At 32.8% G+C, this 21,316-nt stretch overlaps 2 protein-coding genes and 1 long non-coding RNA gene across 14 annotated transcripts in view; 1 reads left to right on the top strand and 2 right to left on the bottom strand.

The window, feature by feature from the left end:
* LOC143243112 (uncharacterized) overlaps positions 1-5,682 on the top strand; it is a 33,002-nt gene extending 27,320 nt beyond the window's left edge. Inside the window, exon 3 of the long non-coding RNA XR_013023911.1 lies at positions 5,218-5,682. This is a non-coding gene — a long non-coding RNA (uncharacterized LOC143243112). The remainder of the gene's footprint in view (positions 1-5,217) is intronic.
* Positions 1-21,316, bottom strand: part of LOC143243107 (serine/threonine-protein kinase atr-like) — a 34,631-nt gene that overhangs the window by 13,241 nt on the left and 74 nt on the right. The window contains exons 1-8 of one of the 12 annotated variants that reach the window (XM_076486866.1): positions 20,997-21,305; positions 18,940-19,147; positions 13,634-13,739; positions 12,662-12,786; positions 11,704-11,854; positions 11,349-11,439; positions 6,988-7,050; positions 4,386-4,451 (exon numbers count right to left, since the gene is read on the bottom strand). In XM_076486866.1, the coding sequence (XP_076342981.1) occupies positions 4,386-4,451; positions 6,988-7,050; positions 11,349-11,439; positions 11,704-11,762 (279 nt within the window). In that variant the 5' untranslated portion in view covers positions 11,763-11,854; positions 12,662-12,786; positions 13,634-13,739; positions 18,940-19,147; positions 20,997-21,305. Of the gene's footprint in view, positions 1-4,385; positions 4,452-6,987; positions 7,051-11,348; positions 11,440-11,703; positions 12,091-12,638; positions 12,787-13,623; positions 13,740-14,466; positions 14,816-18,939; positions 19,148-20,996; positions 21,306-21,316 lie in introns of those variants that run through there. The other 11 variants (XM_076486867.1, XM_076486863.1, XM_076486858.1 and 8 more) reach the window with 11 other exon arrangements.
* The window catches only part of LOC143242269 (serine/threonine-protein kinase ATR-like), a 29,218-nt gene continuing 21,556 nt past the window's right edge, over positions 13,655-21,316 (bottom strand). The window contains exon 7 of the mRNA XM_076485636.1: positions 13,655-13,739. Within this exon, the coding sequence (XP_076341751.1) occupies positions 13,655-13,739 (85 nt within the window). The remainder of the gene's footprint in view (positions 13,740-21,316) is intronic.

A 21,316-nucleotide genomic window follows, 5' to 3' on the forward strand; every position in this document is an offset into this window, starting at 1 on the left:
GACAACAAATATGCATCCAAAATGCACTTTGAGTTGGTCACTTAGATATATCTAGACAGTCTGAGTGGGAGTTTAGCCATAAAGAGTGTATTCTGGCTATTTCTGAAGTGAAATTATCACAGACTGTATTGTAACAACAAAGTAAAAATTATATAATATGAACAAGATTGTGCGAGCTTTAAGAAAAGGAGACAACAATTTAAAGATTTGGATACAACTGTAATAGCCAACAGTGTAATGAACATTTGAATATGTTTGACTTGTTTTAATTTACTATTATTTAAAAAAAAGTGAACTCTATGCTGTTTCTTCACTGTTGAAATGCCAACAAGTCAGACACTTACTGTAAAGCATAGGCCTATAAATTCACAGCTGAAGCAATAGAATAAATATTGTAGAGGCCACATATACACCATTTTAACTGGCTTTGATAAGTGGATGGTGAAGGGCAAATAACTTAGCCTTAAAGATGGTGATATATGAGAGTTTGTTACACAACAACAAGACATAAAGAGAGAAACAAACAACAAAAAAGAGAAGAAAAAGAAAGGCTGAAAAAAGAAATGAAAAACTGGAAACTGAGAGAGAGGAGAGACTAAAAAACAAAGAGAATATAACAGTACAACTTGAAGTCACTAAGTTTAACAAGCAAATTGAAGGATCATTAACAATGGGCTGACAAAACTTGATGAATAGAAAGACAACATGAATGATCTAATGAGAAGTGAAAGATTCACCCCTCAAGGTCAAAACTGGGACAATCCTTTTCACAGTAAAAGGACTACAAGTGTATGTAGGTGTAATATCAGAAGATGCCATGGACTAGAATATGTTAAAAATTGCCTTGCTGAAATGCAATGAAATTACATAGGATGGTTTTTGTTAGAATTTAGAAAAGGCAAAGTTGACACTAGAGAAACTATATTTCAGTTTGTGGCATGTCTACAGCAATATTTCACAAGGTGAATTTACATGGCCAAGTGTGAAGATAGTTTTGAAGGACTGGTAAACCTACTAACAGATGAATAATTCATTATCATGTACTCCACTTACATGTCATTTTTTGTACCAGAAAGAGCACCAAATGACATGATAAAGATGATCAAGCTGGCAAAATAGAATGTGGAAGCCCATGGGGAGAACATAACAGGCAAATCCAATCATAACCATTCAAAGCCAAGAAGAGGGATTACAAGCAGGATGCCACCACAGGTGACAAGAAGTCGTCAGACAAATGGGAGATACTACACTTGTTAGAAAATGAGACATATTGTGATATGATTGCAAGTTTGCAACCAACAAGAATCTCAAATCAAGCAGTTAGAGTTACCTACAAAGATGGTGCTAGTAAGATACTAGAGAAGAATGATTGTCACTGTTGCCAGAAATCACATAAAATAATTCATGATTAAACAGTACTTGAATGACAGTCAGTTCAAATTAACAAACGGATCAATCACAACTTATCAGTAGGTGAACACTATGTTTGGCAACAAGAACATGACAGTGAAATGAAACACTGGGAGCAGTAATGAGAATTACTCTAGTATCAAATGACCAGATAATGGCAAAAGTACATATATGTGTGCTGACTGATGGGGCAGTGAGAAAGTTTCCTATAGTAACAATAAAGGGAAACTCCATACTATGTGGGAGACCTTGAGACAACACATAAGAAAGCACCCATCTATGACATGGTAATCAGCAATATACCTGACAACAGAAATTTGAAAGAACTAGACAGAAAGGAGACTGATGAAGTATCTGCAGTCACCACAAGAATTCAAAAAATAAAAGCAAAACATCAACCCTCTGAAAATCTCAAAAAGTGACATTGTGTATGTATGTCTATGGGAATTGAAGAAAGCACAGAAGAAAGACCCTTCAATGATGAAACTTTGAAACAATGTCTAAGAGACAATTGAGCACAAAACTGAGGAAAAAAGGATATACAGAACAGAGAATCAGAAGAAAGTGCTGTATCAGATCTATCAAAGCACTTCTACCAGAAGTTAAACAGATCATTGTACCAACAAAGCACTAGACTCAAGTAATGGCCAACAAGTAACTTGTGAAATGACACCAAGGAATAAAGAAGATGGCATACAAAATAAAGGGACTCTACCTAGAATGAATGTAGCCATAGAGCCATGAGATGAAATGTCTCTTATGGGAGTGCTATCCAACACAGTTGCCATGGACTTGATTGGACAACTTACACCTGACATGAGCAATATGTATGTGATGATAGTAGCTATGTAACACATTACCCAGAAGCCATAGCACTACCAAAGACAGAGAAACTCGCAGAAACCTTCCTTATAAGTGTTCTGCAGAGAAGGGTTTTAAAAAGAAGTCTCAAGTGACAGAGGGACCTAGTTTACCTCAAAATTGATTCAAGAGGTGTGCAGACTCATCAGCACTAAGCAGTTCTTTGCAAGACAGTTGATGACGTCCTAAAGAGCATGATGAAAATGTTCGAGAAAAGACCACGTGACCAGGACAAGTACCTCAAGGCAGTAGTATTTGCTTATTAATAATTCTCGTACGTAAATATAAGACTTTCAGTATTCATGTTACTGCATGGAAGAGCAGTATGAGGTCCAATGCAGATACTGTGAAAACTGTTCACAGAAGAAGAAGAGTCAGAAGTGATGCACATATACCAATATGTGTTCGACCTAAGAAACCAACTGTAGACGACTTGTCAACTCACTCAAACAAGTTTGTATGCAGCCGATGTCAGACAGAAATGTTTCTATGATAAGAAGTCCAAGGATTAACATTTCAGAAAGAAGGTTTCTGTTCCTTAAAGACACAACAAACTCATCTGAAGGTTAGTAATTTTCACACACAAAAAAAATGAAAATCTGAGACCACTGGGTGTAGATGACATGTACAAAAGTGTCAACATCAATGAAGAAATTAATGACAAATTGAAGAAAGAAGTAGCAGTGTGCATCTGTCTCCACAGACAGATAAAGCCAGACAGACTGTGACCATGACCAAGAACTCAGTCAAAGTGAAGCCCTACCAAATGTTCTACATAATAAAAGCCTGATTAAGCTAGAAGTTAAAGTAATGTTAGAAGCTGGAATAACTGGGCCTTTAAATTAAGTTTACTATTCACTGGTGGTAATCATGAAGACCATGAATGTCTCACAACCATCTGTACAGATTTCCAGAAAATAAACTTTATGACAGAATTTGGCTCCAAACCTATGGGCAACCCAGATGCTATTGCAGTGAAAATAAATGGGCCCAAGTTCTTCACTAAGGTCAATCTCAGAAAAGTGTATTGGCAAAGTTTAAAGAGAAGACAGCCTCTTTGACACCTGATGAATGGCACCAATTCAAGAAAGATGCCATCTGGATTAATCAATTCAGCAGCAGCATTCAACTTCTTGATGAGAAAAATGTTGCAAAAAAAACACCAACATCATGTATGATGTAACCATCTGAAGAAACTCAAGGATCTGTTCAGAAAGACACTGAGCAGTGAGATCTGTGACTCAAGAAGTGTTTGGCCACCATACTGACATTTGGAACTTCTTGAACAGTCTGTATGGAAGGAGTTCATCACCCAAATGAATCATCAACCACTTGCAAAGATCCAGAAGTATAAAACTGACTGTGCAATAATCATGAGTTAGGTATTGTACCCCAAGAACTTCTGGTCCCACATTGAATCCAACAAGAGGACTGCAAATGTTGGTGCAGACTGTATGAGTAGATTTTTTGGATGAACTGGAAACAGTCTTTGTATATAGTACAAAAAATAATTGTAAATACGTTTCTTAAAGAGAAGCTTATTGTTATATCCACACAAGTGTTTAAGTTTAATGTAAGTGTTATTACTTAAGTAGTATAAGAGAGAGTGTTCAATTTAGTTATTTTTAGTAGCAGTAGTTTATAATTACTTTTCTGTGTATGAATCACAGACTGTGATTTATACTTGCTGTACTATTGCATTATTTTGCTTGAAACTTCAAAATTTTTCTCATTGTTTTGATTGAATATTATTTTATCACAATAACTCATAATGTGAAGAATGTTTAAGACCTCTGTGAGGTTATAAATGTGTGTCAAAAATGTAGTTTGGGTTAGTTTGATTGAACAGATAGATCTAGCCTGTGTGATTGTGAGTTTAGCCATAAAAGCATATATTGGTGATTTCTAACTTGAAATTATCACAAACTATATTGTAACAACATAGAAGACAAGAATTAATTTGTTTTGTGAATTGGATTCTAAAGTAACTGGACCAGGCTATGTGGATTTTGATGAAAAGAAGACAAGTATTTAATGCTCTAGATACAACTGTGCTAGCAAATAATGAAAAAAACATTTGTTTATACATTTTAATTGTTTTAATACATTATTACCTGAAACAAGAGAACTGTATGCTGTTTGTTTGTTATTGAAATTTGTTGCCAAGTCCCAGACACCAACTACAAAGAATCCAGCCCATATATACATATATATATATATATATATATATATATATTTATATATACAATAAACTAAAACACCCTGACAACAAACAAGGTAAACAGATGCAAATCTCTATGTCACCTGTTCCAAATAAATAGCTAGATTTAAAATAAAAGCCATAACTAGGATAAACAAATGCACATACTTATTTTAATCTGTTTCAAATAAATAGCTAAATTTAAACTAAGAACTATTACTATGATACAGATACACATACTTATTTTCATCCCTTTCAAATAAATGACTAGATTTCAACTATATACAACAACTACAATAAGTAGATGTACATAGTTCTTTAAGGGGAACCATTTTCTTTTCCCATGATGTAGATTTAGTTTGAATATTCATACAGTGTAGATAATATATATACATACATACAATAACAATTACAAAATATGATACTTTTGTTGATATTATATTTTCTTGACTAATAAGTAATAGCAAAAAAAGACGATTTGTTTTTAAAATTACAAAATAGTTTTCCACTACAGTTTATGGAATCAATGAAATGGACAATCTTAGCTCAACTTTTACTATGTAAGAGAACTCATAATTTTTCAAACTGTGTGACTTAAAAAGGACATGAACTCAAGTGTTCTTGTTTTAATATATATTATTTATTATTTGAATGTTTACTCACACAATAATATTCCAAACATAACTCATAAACAACTTGATATATCTTATATATGAGTTCTGATCAAAAGATTTCTTCTGTTACAGGTGCCAGTACAGAGGCAGTAAGCTTTACTGAGGTGTGTACAAAGTACAAATAGTGATCTACCTCACGGATAAACCACTTATCCAGACCTTATACCCGTGTTCAAAGACAGAAGCATCTCTTGCTTCTGTTGAAATATAAATGGACAGAAAATAAAAGCAACATGTTTGCATCAAATTTTGCATCATGAAATTGCTGACAAACTGAACATTTCCTCTGCATTATGTCATGTGATTTTAACTGAAAAACTCTGCATGTGTCAAGTGTCTGCAAAATTTTTTCCAAGGCTGTTGATGGTTGACCAAAAGTTTCACCATCAACAAGTGTGTGAGGATCTGAAAAGAAGGCCAGAAATTGATCCAAATTTCATCAACATCATTATCACTGGTTATTGAGTCATGGGTACACAGTTATGACCCTGAAACGGAATTTCAGTCACCCCAGTGGAAATCTCCATCATCACCACTTCCAAAAAAACATGACAGTCTTGATCAAATGTAAAGACAATGTTGATCGTGTTTTTGATGTTCAAGGTATTGTTCATCATGAATGCCTGCCTAATGGCCAGACAGTTAACCAAGCATTTTATAAAAAGGTCCTAATTTGCTTGAAGGAAGAAATTAGAAGAAACTGCTGCGAGCTGTGGAAAATGATTATTGGTTTCTCTGTCACGACAATGCACCTTCACATAGTGCTGTATCTGTTCAAGAACGTTTGGCAGAAAGAAACATTCCTGTGATACCACACCCCTGTAATCTCCCAATCTTGCCACATGTGATTTTGTTCTGTTCCCAAAAATCAAAATTAAGTTGAAAGGAAGGTGATTTGATGACATTCCAACCATCCACAATTATGTGAAAGCAGAACTTAGTCACACAAAAGTTGAAGGCTTTCGAAAATGGCAGGAACATTAGGACAAGTGTGTATTAGCTGGAGGGGATTACTTTGAACGGGATATAATATAATACTGATGTATGTACATTGTTCTGTGCAATAAAAGTGAAGTCTTAGAACTTTTTGACCATACATCATATATTGCAAATAGTGGTCTCTGTTCAATCATTTGCCTGTCTCCAGTTTGAAAAGTTGCACAAAGAAACAAAACTCAACATTTACTTTTGAAATTACAGAAGAACAGACATGGATAATGTTGATGCCAAATTTTATTTCACAAACAGGATATTCTACATTAAATGTTAGAAAGTAATCATACTGTCATTCAAATTTCAAAATGTAACATAACTTAAAGAATAAAAATGTACATTTACCATATGTTATTGCTGAGCACCACTTAGGATGACTAAAATGCTCAACAATTACTTTTGCAGTGTGTGGTACAAATATGTTAGAGGCTTGACACTGAGTGAAACCAAGAGTGCAACACAATAAACATTTTCTTAAAGTCTACAATATAATTTAAATTGAAAGATCCAATGGGTCATTTAGGTTGGGGCTAGAAGAGGCTCAGCCCTAGGGCTTATGGTCTTAATGTAGGCCCATTGTAGGACCCTCAAAGATTATTAGCCACTATGCACATACAACCTTTAATCCATCACTGGAAAGATCAACATAAACGTTCTTATTATGTGAGATAAGTATGTTTGTTTGTTGTAAATAAGCTAACTTTAAAATTTACTTTCTTAATTAGTAATTTTTTACAACTACTAATTAAGAAACAAGGGCACTTGGCAAAAAAGTGTCATCCATAAGTTACTACATATTAAACTTGTTATATAAATGACTATATATTAGTTATTAAAAGTTTCTCATACCTTTTCTTTAACAGAAAGAAGAATTTTTCCAACTGCAACTCCCCAGTTATCAGAAGAAATCTGCTAAAAATTTGATAAATAAAAAACGGAGTTACAAAACTGTACTAAGGTACAGGTAACATGGAACAATTAGCAGGCAAAAATATACACATTCTTAGAATGAACTTCATTTATTACCTTTTAACTGAAACTATATTGACTATTAAAATACACATAGCTGCACCAATTATTAATCTTTTGTATTTTCTCCCTTGTTTATAATGCCTTAAAGTGTTCTGCAGAATCAAGCAATTTTCACTTTTCAAAGTTAAATGTAAAATAATAAAAAATAAACTTTTCTAGAAAGTTCATCATTGAACCACTGTCCTTTTTTAGTTGGGAAATTACAGCTCCACAATGATTTACAGATACCAATCAAGAAAGAGACTACCTAAATGGCACCTAAAGATACAGTTATGGTTGGACCTATGTTAAAGAGTCACCATTAAGATAACTGATCACCAAATTGTTTCATAGTTCCTCATGTTAAATAAACATCTGGTACCACTGGAATCTGTGGTAATTAACCTGAACAGAAAATAGAGAGAGAAGACAAAGAGGGAATCAGAAAAATTTTGTCAGCAGTTATTTAAAATGTAAGCAGTGATCTGTCATCGCACTCACAAATGGTCCCTATATTAAACAGAGACGACTGGGTACTTACTGTCTTGCAAAACAACACATTCTTCTTGTGAAACTTAAAAGTCTTATACAAGAAGTTCAAGAACAGAGATGGAAGCCACACAACAAGCTGTTTTCTGGATTATGGAAAACAATGAACTGCAAATAGAAAGTTCCATGACATAATATCTGATAACAATTTCCAGGCAGTACTGTATAAAGTTAAAATTTTCCAACACCATAAATGTACTTGCAATAAAACTTAGATCCTCTCACATAACAATTTTTTTTTCAGGTCATACTGCCCTCCACATGCACAATTTGTTACTCTCCACTAGCCTTGAGACTCACACCTCAATTCACATTTCCACATGCTATTGATGAACTGTAGTATAAAAATGAGCATGAGACAACTTTCCACCAATAGGGGTGTGATGTACTATCCTAGCACAGCTGGCATAATCTATAATAATTATTCAATTATCACTTTAAATTACTCAATTAAAGATGTACTGGAAGTAAACAAGAAGGGTGGGAAGTGTGACAGAGGTAAGTACCTATACGAAATACATTTTCAACATTGGAAAACCTTAACATTCAATACAATATCTTACCTACCCTCACATTAGAGCTTAAATCCCACACTAAAACAGTGGAGAAACCAAAACAAAAGCAACTTAGGTGAACTCCCTTCAGAAAGTGCCTGAAGAAAACAATTGGAGCACAATACCCTATACTACAAAAGCATAGGAACACACATGCAGAGTATAGTCTTCACCTGTAGTGAAGATACGTGTCACCAAGAAAACAAGTCCAGTATGGAAAATGGATATGCTTGATGGTGTAGTAGCTAGGTGCAATAGAAAGTACATGGTAGGTTAACTCTAGTCCAAAACCAGGTAGTATTGAATACATGTCTTCTAGTCTACAGAAGGAGAAGGGTCCCAAAAATCTTCACTTCAATGGCAGGAAGCAGAAAGGAAAAGCAACATTTTTTCTGGCAACTTAGATACGGCAAATGTTTGAAGACCCAGTACACAACTAAGAAAAGGCTACCTGAGAACTTAACACCTGGGAAATGGTAAAAAAAAGGGAATGCAAACATGGTGGGTCAACTCCAGTCATAAACCATGTAGTGTCAGGAATTTTGTCTGGTCCATGGTAGGTGTAGGGTCCCTATCATTCATACTTGGGAGGCCGTATGCTGACTGGTTATATGTGACTCAAACACAAGACTGCATGAGAACTGATATTCAAGTGATAGTAAAATGTGGGAAAAAGTTAGCCAGGAGTAAAATGCATGAGGCAGACTTGTTTAACAGAAAACCATACAATATTGGGAATTTTTCATCCATTCCTCAGTAGTAAAAGGATACACACTATATGCACTAGCAGAGCACCACCACCCTACTCTCTACTGATTGAAAGTTGTCATGCACTTGACGAAGCCTTCATGGTCCACCACTCCAGCAGTTAGAAACTGGTAAGTTGCAAGAACTTCCATACTGCACTGAAAGGGAGATATACCATGTAGAATACAGAGAAATGAAACACTTTACAATATTTTAGTAAAACTACACAGGCAGATGAAAACATATGAGAACAAAATAGGGTGGGGTTAAAGGACTTAAGTAACAAGGGCATTATGCTCCTAACAAATGGTAGCAACAAATCAACCAAATATGAAAGGATAATGCTGAAGAAGATAAACACACAACTGTTGAAAAGATAAGTAAAAGAGCATGCACCAAAACACCAATGTAAGATTGAGATTTCTACAGAAATAAGGTGAATGAAACAAACTTGAGGAAACTAAATTGTACAAAAGAATAAAAAAGGTTTAGGTAGTTTCAAGCCAGCATTGGTACATGATTAGGATGCAGGTAATAATAAAAAAAACTGACAAAATTCCTTCCATCTCAAACAAGAAACATAACTGGAGATATGTCATGTACAAAAGAAAGGCAGAGGCTTCATGAACTTGTCCACCACTTGCTGTACAAAAGCTGTCACATCTGCCAACAGACAAACCCAATGCTTATAAACTGCCCAGTCATGAAATGATGATTGTATACTTCAGAATGGAGGAAGTCAGCTGTGCTAGAAAAGTGTGTTACTCTCTTACTGTTGGAGGGTTGTTGCATACTTACTTGCATGGAAATACGAATCTGGACAGAAGTCTCAAGGCTAGTGATAAGCAAAATTTATACAAAGAGAGTGTAGGGCAACTCTAGGAAAGCAATTATGTTAGTATAGGAAAGGTATCATATCAGTAATTCAGTATTTTCCCATATGGATGACAGAAATAAAGAAACTGTATAGTAAGACCATCCTCTGTCACTGTGTGCCATACCACATAGGGGTAAAAGTAAATGAGACAGTTAACAAGCTCCGCCATATCCACTCAATTCTAATGAAAGAATATGGCTCCACGTGCATTAATATGGCAAAAGTGACAACCATAGAAAGTATTCCTCACAACATTCAGAAGAAAGGAAACTGTATGATACAGCAGTAAAACTAAAACACGAGCTTGTCAACAGGACAGTAAATAAACAGAAGTCGATTGGTAAAGTAAGTAAAGGATTCCTCCTCTACTTGCTGCAAGAGAGCCAGCTCTACAAGAAGGGTCATTGAACCTCCTGGTATTATTAGCAAGTGCTATTCTAAACAAATTTCTAATAAAAAAACAAACAAGATTCACTGTTATTTATATTACAGTACTACATCTCTAGTGAAAAGACTTTCAGTGAAACCACGAATTTCCAGTGAAGTGGCAGTAATGAGTTTTTCAATGTGTTGTATAAAACATTATTAATTGAAACTTTAATCAATAAAAGTTTGAATATAAAAATGACAAACTTTAATCATACTACTTGTAAAACAATGTTTTATTCATTTCTGTAAATTGTACAAATTATAGTTTATTTTATCATGATGCAATTTTATTATACATGTTGCAGGCACAATAGTTTTTTAATTTTTTTTTCCATAATAAGAGATAAATAAACACTCACTGTTTTAACAAATCAAACTGATGTCTCTTGGGACAGTTTCTTTAGATAAATGAGGACTTACGATGCTCTTCTGTATCAGAAGAACAATTAAACTAGTACAGAACTATGAATAAAGAAGACATTTATGTACAGAAGTATGAATAACGAAGACATTTATGTACAAAAGTATGAATAAAGAAGACATTTATGTACAAAAGTATGAATAAAGAAGACATTTATGTGCAGAAGTATGAATAAAGAAGACATTTATGTGCAGAAGTATGAATAAAGAAGACATTTATGTGCAGAAGTATGAATAAAGAAGACATTTATGTGCAGAAGTATGAATAAAGAAGACATTTATGTGCAGAAGTATGAATAAAGAAGACATTTATGTGCAGAAGTATGAATAAAGAAGACATTTATGTGCAGAAGTATGAATAAAGAAGACATTTATGTGCAGAAGTATGAATAAAGAAGACATTTATGTGCAGAAGTATGAATAAAGAAGACATTTATGTGCAGAAGTATGAATAAAGAAGACATTTATGTACAGAAGTATAAATAAAGACATTTATGCACAGAAGTATAAATAAAGAAGACATTTATGCTCAAACAGTTGTGCCAATGAATGTAGCTAACAAATCATCCTAGTCACTACATTAATTTAAAATTTGAAAATACTTTTGATCTTATCGTACTTACCGATTTTAGGAACTCAGAAAGGCCGTCCCAGTCTGCTAACTTCCATGCTGATTCTACATGAAATGGATTTATCTCATTTGACCATTCTGGTCTATAAAAATAATGCAACAAAAAAATTTATCTAAACTTTCACATTTTTCACCAGAAAATGTCGAAGTTTATATAGAGTTAGTGCTAGTACAAAGCATTATGAATATAAGAAAATAAATATAATTAACAAATAAATCTTATTTCCTGTCAGGTGTAAAGCTAGACAAATTATAAAAAGAAGAAATACCCATGTTTAAGAAAGCAACTCTGTTTCCTGTTGGATGAAAATAACTTAAAAGTGTGCATAAAACAAACAAACACAAACCTCTCATTTACAAGACCAGTAGCATAGGTAAGTGCTGTGTTTGACTGATCTAAACCCATCAAGCATCGAAGAAGACCCTGATGGTGACTAATTGTGTCTGGTTTAACTTTTACAGCTCTTTCATAACAGGAAAATGCATCTTGTAGTTGACCTATCAAACATGATAACAGAATTTGAAATTCAGCAATTTGATCTTGATGAAACTTTGTAGAATTGATAGCTACTGCCTGTTGTGGAGACACAAGTGTAGAGGACAACGTTTTGAAAGTCTTCTGCTTTTTGTCTTTAAGACTAAAGTCACATAACTCTTGATGCGATGGAAAATGAGTTAGAGAAGAGGGTATTACCTACTGAGCAAATGTCAATCCTCACACTATGATGCTTGTTCTGAAAAAGATAAACAGATCGCCAAAAGTATTACTTACTTGGCATGACACAAGATCTTAGTGTCTCACAATCAAAATTTAATTAATTTGTTATAACAATTAGAATAGCATAAACAGCTCAGCTAATAATGCATATTATAACAGTATACAAGTTTTAAGTTCTTAATTCAAAAGGCAATATTTAAAAAAACAGGATTTGTCAAAAGAGACTTCATAAGCTGTAGCTAAAATTAGCATGTAAGCATATTTCTTTGATGGAATTAAAACATTTCCATCATCTTTAAGTCCATCACCAATAATCCTCTTTAGATTACTTGTACCTACATCGCCAAAGCTCCCAATGTTCTGTAAGGCAACAACAGAAATAAACTGTAAAACATTGCTTCACTGCTTTAGCAAAATCAGTTTGTTTATTTTAGAGCCAGTTTTCATGTGTAACTACCACAACTAAGCATTGCATAAAAGTACTGCAACTTGAATGGCTTCAACAATAATGTTAATTAATTATTTCTTTCTATTGGCATTATCAAGATCTGAAATCAACTGTACCCCATTTTGCTTTTACACTTTACTAGAGTTTTGAATGCTGACAAAGTATGTCCATCCACAGCAAACAGGTAAGCTGTTTAAGAAGTTTTCAATATGCCTCTTTAGCTTGTACACCCAGCGTTAAGTTATCTGAGGATGAAGAGAGATGCTGGAAGCAAAAAGATCATCATCAGTAATACCAGTGTTGTCATGAAGACTTCTCATCATCTTTGGACAACTTTTTAAAACATTAAAAGCACAAGTGTATAATTGTATAAAGTTTATGTTGGATACAATGCAATAGAATAGATTAATAAAAATAGCATAGCTTGAATTAATAAAATAAATGGATAGTATATCTGTGTAAAAGAAAATCATAGTGATTGAGAAAACAGAAATTCACCAAAAATAACTAGGTTATAGACTTACCAGTTTATAAAAAACAACAAAAATCAATTAGTGTGTGTGTGTGTGTGTATGTTTTCTTATAGCAAAGCCACATCTGGCTATCTGCTGAGTCTACCGAGGGGAATTGAACCCCTGATTTTAGCATTGTAAATCTATAAACTTACTGCTGTACCAACTGGGAACAAATCAATTAGTAGATAATACTACACACAGGATAAAATTTAATTATGTTTAAGTTAGTACTCAGTAAATAAAGACCACAAAATCAGTTCTCTAATTACCTTAGTATATGCTAATTTGAATTACTAACAAATAACCAAATTTAAAAGTTCACATATAACTCAAAAATCAGATAAAAACACATATATTAAACACATCATGACACACAAAAATCGATGTTTAGGTGTCTTTTTAAATAACGTATAATATGAAAATTTAAATATTAACATACAGTTTGATACCAAACTTAAGAAGATAAAGTTATAAAATAGTAGTTCAATAAAATTTTGAATGTAAGTTGACAAGTGCAATGATGTGGCCTTTGACCCATGACCCATCTGGAAAGGGTTAACAGTTACATACATAAAGAAATATTTACTTTTACATACCAGTTGCTTCATGACCTAGAATCAAATCATGAAGTGTGAGGTCTTCTTGGCGAGATGCTGCTTCTCCTGCCACTCCATCTGGTTCATCAAGGAGAATGTACAGTTTCTAAGACAAAAAAATATATGCATACTGATCACAACTGAAAAAAGTAGTAGTAAAAAACAATGCATTCATCCTATATATATATAAAAACATTTTTTTCATTTGAATACTGAATATTCTTAGATTCCTTATTCTTATAAAGAGTGATTCTGAAGTTCATTAACAGGTAAGGAGAGGCACAGGATCAGAAATAAGGTACACTGAGTCTGCCCTGTGACAGTACCATTGAAATAATGGGAAATTTTGTTGATATGAACCAAATAACCAAATTATCAGGAGAAAAGGTGTAGACAATAAAAAATAAAAACATTTTAACATGAGTACTCTGAAAATATTCTTTGAGAGCTATAATTTTATGTATATGTGCATGTAAAGTTGTACTACAGAAGATGTAAGTCTGACAGTAGCAAAAGTTATAGCACAAATCTGAGTTTGAGGTACAAGCCCAGAATTTTATTATACAATTAGCTCATTGAAAGATTGTAAGTATTAAACTTTACACAGTTTGGTTTCTATTCATCTCATGAATATTGCAACTTCACATAACACACACTGCAGATTCACACTTAAAATCTGTTTCAATGCAAAATTACCAATATCTATTGTTTTCCTTAAACTATTATTTTGTCATTTGAAATCAAACAGAATATTCTGGCATGTGATGTAATCTTAGTAGTATTAATATTTTATTATACAAAATTACAAGAGATATCATTTCAAAATTATTTACCTGCAAGAAAGCCAACTCTTCAGGAAGTCATAAACAGACTTATAGTTGGGATCATTATGTGGGTCCACAAGAGAAATAACAACTTTGTCAATTCATGCATTAGCAAAAGCAAATCACAAAAAACGAAAAATACATTGTCTTTACATGTAAAACATTTATTATAGATTAAGGAAAGTTGGTGTATTCATTCTATGCATGAGCTTATGAATATACAAAACCACAACAGTCATCATGAGGTCTTAGTAATGGGTCACATCTCAATAACTGAGAATAATTCTATTCTGTTAACAACAGAACCAAAACAGCCATCTTGAGGTCCTAGTAGCAGATTACATCTCAACAACTAAGAATCGTTTTATTCTGTCAAGAACAAAACCCATAAGACCTCCATTAGGTCACCAATAATTACAAACCATGTCTTATTATGTAAAGAATAGAATCACAAAAATTTCTGTCAGGTCCAAGAAAAACAGGTCACCTTGCAAAATGTGTAATTATGGGTTTTATTTGTCAATAACAAAATCTTAACAGCATCCATCAAGTCAAAAGAAAATTGGTCACAGCACAATAATTTGGAATTTTATCTATTATTTTAACAATAAAGTTCTAAACAGAAGTTGATATCAGTTACAAAACAGATGTTGAAAGCAGCAAAGTTTGAATGAACTATAATAGTACAGATTGTACATGTAAACAACTTCAGATCTTTGAAGCTTATCAGAAAAACAATAAAAACCACTAAAGATGAATCCCAAAATACTGATGTTGCAATAATTTGACTCTACAATGAACTGAAGCATTTCATGGAGTATGTTGATATATATATAGAGCTAAAGGAGATGTGGCACAGAAACTGAAAATTGCAAATGAATTCAACATTGAAACTCTGCCATCATTTCTTAGCTGAATTTCTACTTTCAAGGGCAAGTTGGCAACACATTTTGGTGGTTTCCACAAGGTCATTTTATTATTAAACTGCAACTTACTTTGCTTGTTTTGAGAAATCGAATATTTTGTAAATTCTGGTTTTATTTATACCATAACAATCATCACATTTGCTTCCTTTCAGGATGAAAGCTCCAACACATCATTCTATAGTTTCTCCACTTTAAACCAAAATCTGCAAAATTGTCAGCTTATCAGTTGTTTCAAATGAGACTGCTGACATATCTTGTTTCTGTCAAATGCAGTCAAAGTTTTCATCCGTGAATCAAGTTGAAGACACAATATACAATACAAGTACATAAGCCACATACAAAGACAAATTTCTCTTCATTATCAATGTAGTTCTAAAGTTTACAGGTTACATATTTTTAGAAGTTACATACAAATATCAATGAATAAGGTGTAACAGAGAGTTTATACATGCTACTTCATTTTATATATGAAGGATAGCTTTTGCTAGAGACAGATCAGGAAAAATTATGATAACTAGCAGTCATTTAGCCCTTTTGCTACAGACTCAGTATAATATACAAGTTCATCTACACATTTGCACACATTAAGTATTTGTACTATAACTTTTGATACAGCACATGTACCTTCACAAAATCTGGTAGACATTAGTACAGATTTAAGTATTTTTTATCCAAAAATCAGATGTTTCATGAACTATTTTTATAAAAGATCTGTTTGTGAAAATTGAGTCTGTTTCATTACTAGTATGAGTGCAAAGTGATTTCATGTTATGAGTTAAAAAACTGTTCTTCATCCCAAAAATCTCAAATATTATTTGCATAATCTCTAAAACTTCCTAAATATATTTCAGATGTTTGATTTCAGCGAAACTTTATACATTATGTTATTTTCTACACTCCAGGTGTGGGGTCTGTCACTTAACTAGCTTTGTAACTATCATTAAAAAATTAGGAAATAAATAATTTTATTTTTTTAGTGCTATGATGATGACATATTGTAACATGAAAATACAAATGTTTAGTTTAAGTAGACTAAGTCTCATAATGCTACATGTTACATATATATTTATTATGTTACTGACCTTCCAGTCATGCCTAGCTAGCATTGTGCAACTTGCATTGATCTGGTGCTCTCATATTACATATCCAGTAACATAAAACTGACCTTTAGTCTTTTCTGTCTTAGCTGTGTTTTAGTGGACTAGTATTTTGTAATATACAGACACATTTAAATTATTATACATTATATATATGTATATACATTATGACTATTTAGAAATAAATTATTAAACTTTTCTTAAAATATAGAAAAAAAATGGGAAACGCAAACAATTATCTCTTCTCTCTACGATCTCTGTACTTGGTTGTTGCTGGACATAAGTTGCTGAGCCTTTTGAAATTTCAGAAGTGGAGGATATCAAACAATTTTTTTTTAGGTTTTATACATACAGTTGAATAACCAAAAAATCATAAGTAACTACACTGATACCATAGAATTCCACTTAGTAACTAGATTTATATCAATTTTAAAATATATGAAACTATGAGCAGACACAACTCCTTGAAAACTTAGATTGAAAGAACACTAGCTTTTTCAAAGATTAAAATAGCTAAAAAACCACTTTAGGAACATCTTAAGCTACTGATTGGTTTTTCACATGTCATATACTGTAGTAAGAGTATATAATGGACTGTTTCAAAAATTGGAAAGAGTTGAATAGAGCCCACTGTGTTAAAGACCTCATACCTTTTTATTTTATATTCTAGCTTGTCAAAGTTAGTAATCTGAGTTCCTAATTTGTATGAAACTGTGAACTTAGTATTTTGACACCACAAACATCTAATTTTAAACTGTGCAGCATTAAACATAACATGTGACTCACTAAAATCAATATTTATGTTCTTTTAATACTTATTTTTAAACTAAGAAATTAACTCATACATAACATTAAATAGTAAAATTATAATCTACAATTTGATTCCAAACTTACTGACATAAATTCATAAAATATTTGTTCAATACAATCTTGAATGCAAGTCAACAAACACAACAAGATGGCCTTTGATCCATGACCCATTGTAAAAGGATTAAACATTGTTAAGTCCTTAATACTGCATGAAAGTTAGACCACACAGTACTGAATATAATGCACCAGATTAGGTCACAGTATAACTATACACTTGCTACATGGATGAAAAGGTCCTGTCACAAACTACAGCTCTTGAAAGAACATGATGACTTGCTTGTACATCTCTTGAATGTTAAAGACCTAAGTGACATACATAGGTTTGTGTACACACTACCATTTAAAATATTCAATTGCTCTTTATTAAACTATAAGTCAAACTCAGGGTTTAGATGGTAATGTATCAAAAATGGAAACTAATGCTTTCTTAAACTAAAAATGCACTTCCAATAATACTTACCTATGCAGACATTACAGCTATTTCATGATCTCTAAGGATTCCATATTTTGCCCATCTAAGCACTGAAAATACTAACTTCAGTCTTTTATACCCAACTTAAATACCTTAGACAAGTTCTAACTAGCAAACTGCTCCACAAACTTTAATGTGCCTTCTAACTAGGTACTGTATATAACCATCTCATCCTGACAACACAGTCACTTTTTCTGAGAAATACATTTGGTTTTAGTGGGAAGGTAGAACAGGAGAGTGTCAGTGAAGGTAAGTATTATCGAAAATACATGTTCAGTTAACTTTCGAAATATACCATCTACTGACACTAGAATCCCATGTTAAGAAGGTGGAGGGGCTGGTGCAGGCATGATCCATACAGAAAGTGTCTTCATAGAACAGGAGTATACCAAGAAAAGAATAGTACAAGAGTGGGAGAACTGAACTACCTCCAGAACAGATATGCTCTTCACCTGAAACTTAATTTTTATATCCAAGGTGGAACAGAATACGAGTATTCATTCGTATAGGTTAGCCTCAACCAGGTAGACAAGGTTGGATTTAGGCAGTCATGAAACCTGTATCTCATGTTAGTGGTTAGGGTTATTGGACCACAATGTTTTGTGTGTGTATATAAATATATATGACTGGATCTCAACCTGTAGCCAAAGAATGATGCTTTACACAATGAGAAAGTAACAACAACTAAGTGGACAAACCTTCTCCTCTACCTAAAGGAATCTAAAAGGCAACACAACAGTTTTAGAAATACAGGCTAGACTAATAATGAAATTAATTTTTTCTTAAAGAACACTGTAGAAAATTTGTTACCCAAAAGTTATTACCACCACTAGCTTCTACAGATGAAAGTCTTGTAGTAAATTCAATTATTTTACATGAGAAAATATTCTGGTAACCCTGCTTCAAATTTTGAAATTATTACCCTAATAAATCATTACTTATTTCCTAGCAAAGTGACATTTTTATGTTGTAAAAACATAATCAAGGCTGTTAATCAATGACTAGAACAGGCATTTTAATTGTTTTATAATATTTACAGTCTTTAATTTCTCAAAGAAAAAGAATATAAAATACCAGTAACTTAAGCTCATGATTAATTAATGAGTATTCCAACTACCTTTCCCTTTATTTGCAGGCTTGGAGTTATTCTGGTTACTAGATCTCAACATCACAAAATACTGATGACACCAAACCGTTAAACAATCCAATATTGAAAACACAGTCTGGGCACTCAAGTGGCAAAGGTCAGTCTTCTCATGAAACTTCAATTTGCTCTGTTCAGCTTGGTCAACATGGCTTAGAACAGCCATAATCTCTCTGTAGATCTATAGACCCAAATACATAAAAAGTTTTGCTTTTCTTTTTATAATAACACATATTAATTCTAAATTTTAGTGAGATTAAAATCTACCTTGATTATCAATGTTAAAAAAATTATTTTGCATTCCATTTTGCTTTTAAAAATTCTACTACTAAAATATGCAGCAAAATATTTCATAGATTCTTGTAATTTATAACATCTATGATAACGCAAAACTGCTGTGAACACATTATTCAGCTCACATTTTCAGTTCACTTTGGTATAAATCAGTCATCTTTACACCTCCACAATTCTGAGGATTTCATCTTAATATGTAAGACAACCACCATGAACAACAAAGGCAGTACAGCACTGATGCTGTATACTCGAAATCAGAATGTTCATTAAGTTCTAAGGCATCAGTAATCACTCCATTAAAACAAATACCTTCAGGGCATTTTCAGTATTCTGAATTATTTCATAGGATGTGATGAAGCTCACAAGAGTATCTCATGCATGAACAATGGATATGAAGACTGGTGACACACTTCACTCAATCCCCTCTTTTGAAGACGATGTACTGATTACTTCTACACAGTTAGAATGAAAATCATAATTCATTATGTGACAGAACACAGGATAATAGAATTTAAGGCATTAGTAGTCCAATCAGAAGATCGTAAAACAAAGTCTACCAATGTTCATTACTGTCGACACCAACTTGAATCACCATCATATGTACAATGTCTCCGTATGAATATGGTATTTAACCTGACTCTCAGATACTCATCAAATAAGCACATAGCTGTTATGTGGTAGCAGGGTGAGACATAGCTCACTTGTAAAATTACTATTCTTATATTGTTGGTCCACTTGGTATGTTCTTGGCACAATAAGAAGCAAGTCATTTCCTGCTATATGTGAGCATAATGCACCTTAGTAGGTGTGTGAAATACAAGCTATCCTCGTATAGTCTCTATTTTAGCAGTCTGTATACTTACAGTGCCAAAGTAAAAACTACAGACATTTGACACAGTCTAAGAGCAAGTTTAACCAACCAAACAGAGCTTTAGACACCTGACTCAACCTAGATGCAGTTTTTCAAACTCATCTGCCTGTGCATCATTTACTATTGCAGTAACACTGTAGTCTTACACTGCACAGCATTCAAAAAACAAACAATGTTGTCTTATATAATTATATAAATCAAAATCACTGTTCAACTGGTATTTTAATGCTATAACATTTGGTGTAACATGCAAAAGTGGATTATAGTTTATTTTAACATTCATGTTTTTCATATTACATTATATTTGTTGAAAGCTATGACAAGACTTCAGTGCACATAAGCTAAGTAAACATGTACGGTAAATAAAAACAAATTATTCTAATAATTCAAACTATTTCTTCTTGAATGTTACTGTTAAGTTTATAGCACTCATAAGATACACATAAATAATTTAATATCTATTAAAAAAAACATTATTAGATATAAATTCATGCTGTCCAAGAATACTCTTAGCAAAAATATTGTTAATTAGACTGACAAAAGTAACGTTGATCTCAATTTCAAAGATCTGACCATAGGTCACTCATACATTTTTGACAGTTTTATCTTTGTTTCTGGCAGTGACAGTTGTAACTGGCAAAATAAACTGTCAAAAGAAATAATGTTACTTTCAATCAAGTTGAAATTGACTAGATATGTAAGATGGAACTAGGATTTGTAATCAACAATAAGAAAGAAAGAAAATTTTTTGATAAAAGGAAGTACTTTTAATATTATTTTGAAAATAGTTTCTCACAATAGAATTCACATCCTGAAAACGACTGAAAGACTAAAGTTAAGTAAAATGTTCCAAAAGTCAGAATACCTTTGGCTGACTGATGGATAATTAACCAATTCAGAATCTTTTCTATTTACTGTAAACATCAAAGCAGATGTACTGGTACTGGTATTTTCTTTCTGTTCCCTGCTTTCTTACCCCTTAAAACATTTTATTACCAGATCTAAACAAAATTAATGATTGGCCAATCTGATAAGAGAAGATGCAGAAGTCTGTCAAATGGCTATCAATGCTAAGCTCTGTCTTTAAAATCTCACAGCCTATCAGTTGTATTACATTCTTTACTTCTGAAAAAAGAAAATGTCATATAAAGAATTATGTACATTTACTTCTATACTTTATATTAT

Source organism: Tachypleus tridentatus, unplaced genomic scaffold (assembly GCF_004210375.1).
Source record: "Tachypleus tridentatus isolate NWPU-2018 unplaced genomic scaffold, ASM421037v1 Hic_cluster_2, whole genome shotgun sequence".
Taxonomy (NCBI): domain Eukaryota; kingdom Metazoa; phylum Arthropoda; class Merostomata; order Xiphosura; family Limulidae; genus Tachypleus; species Tachypleus tridentatus.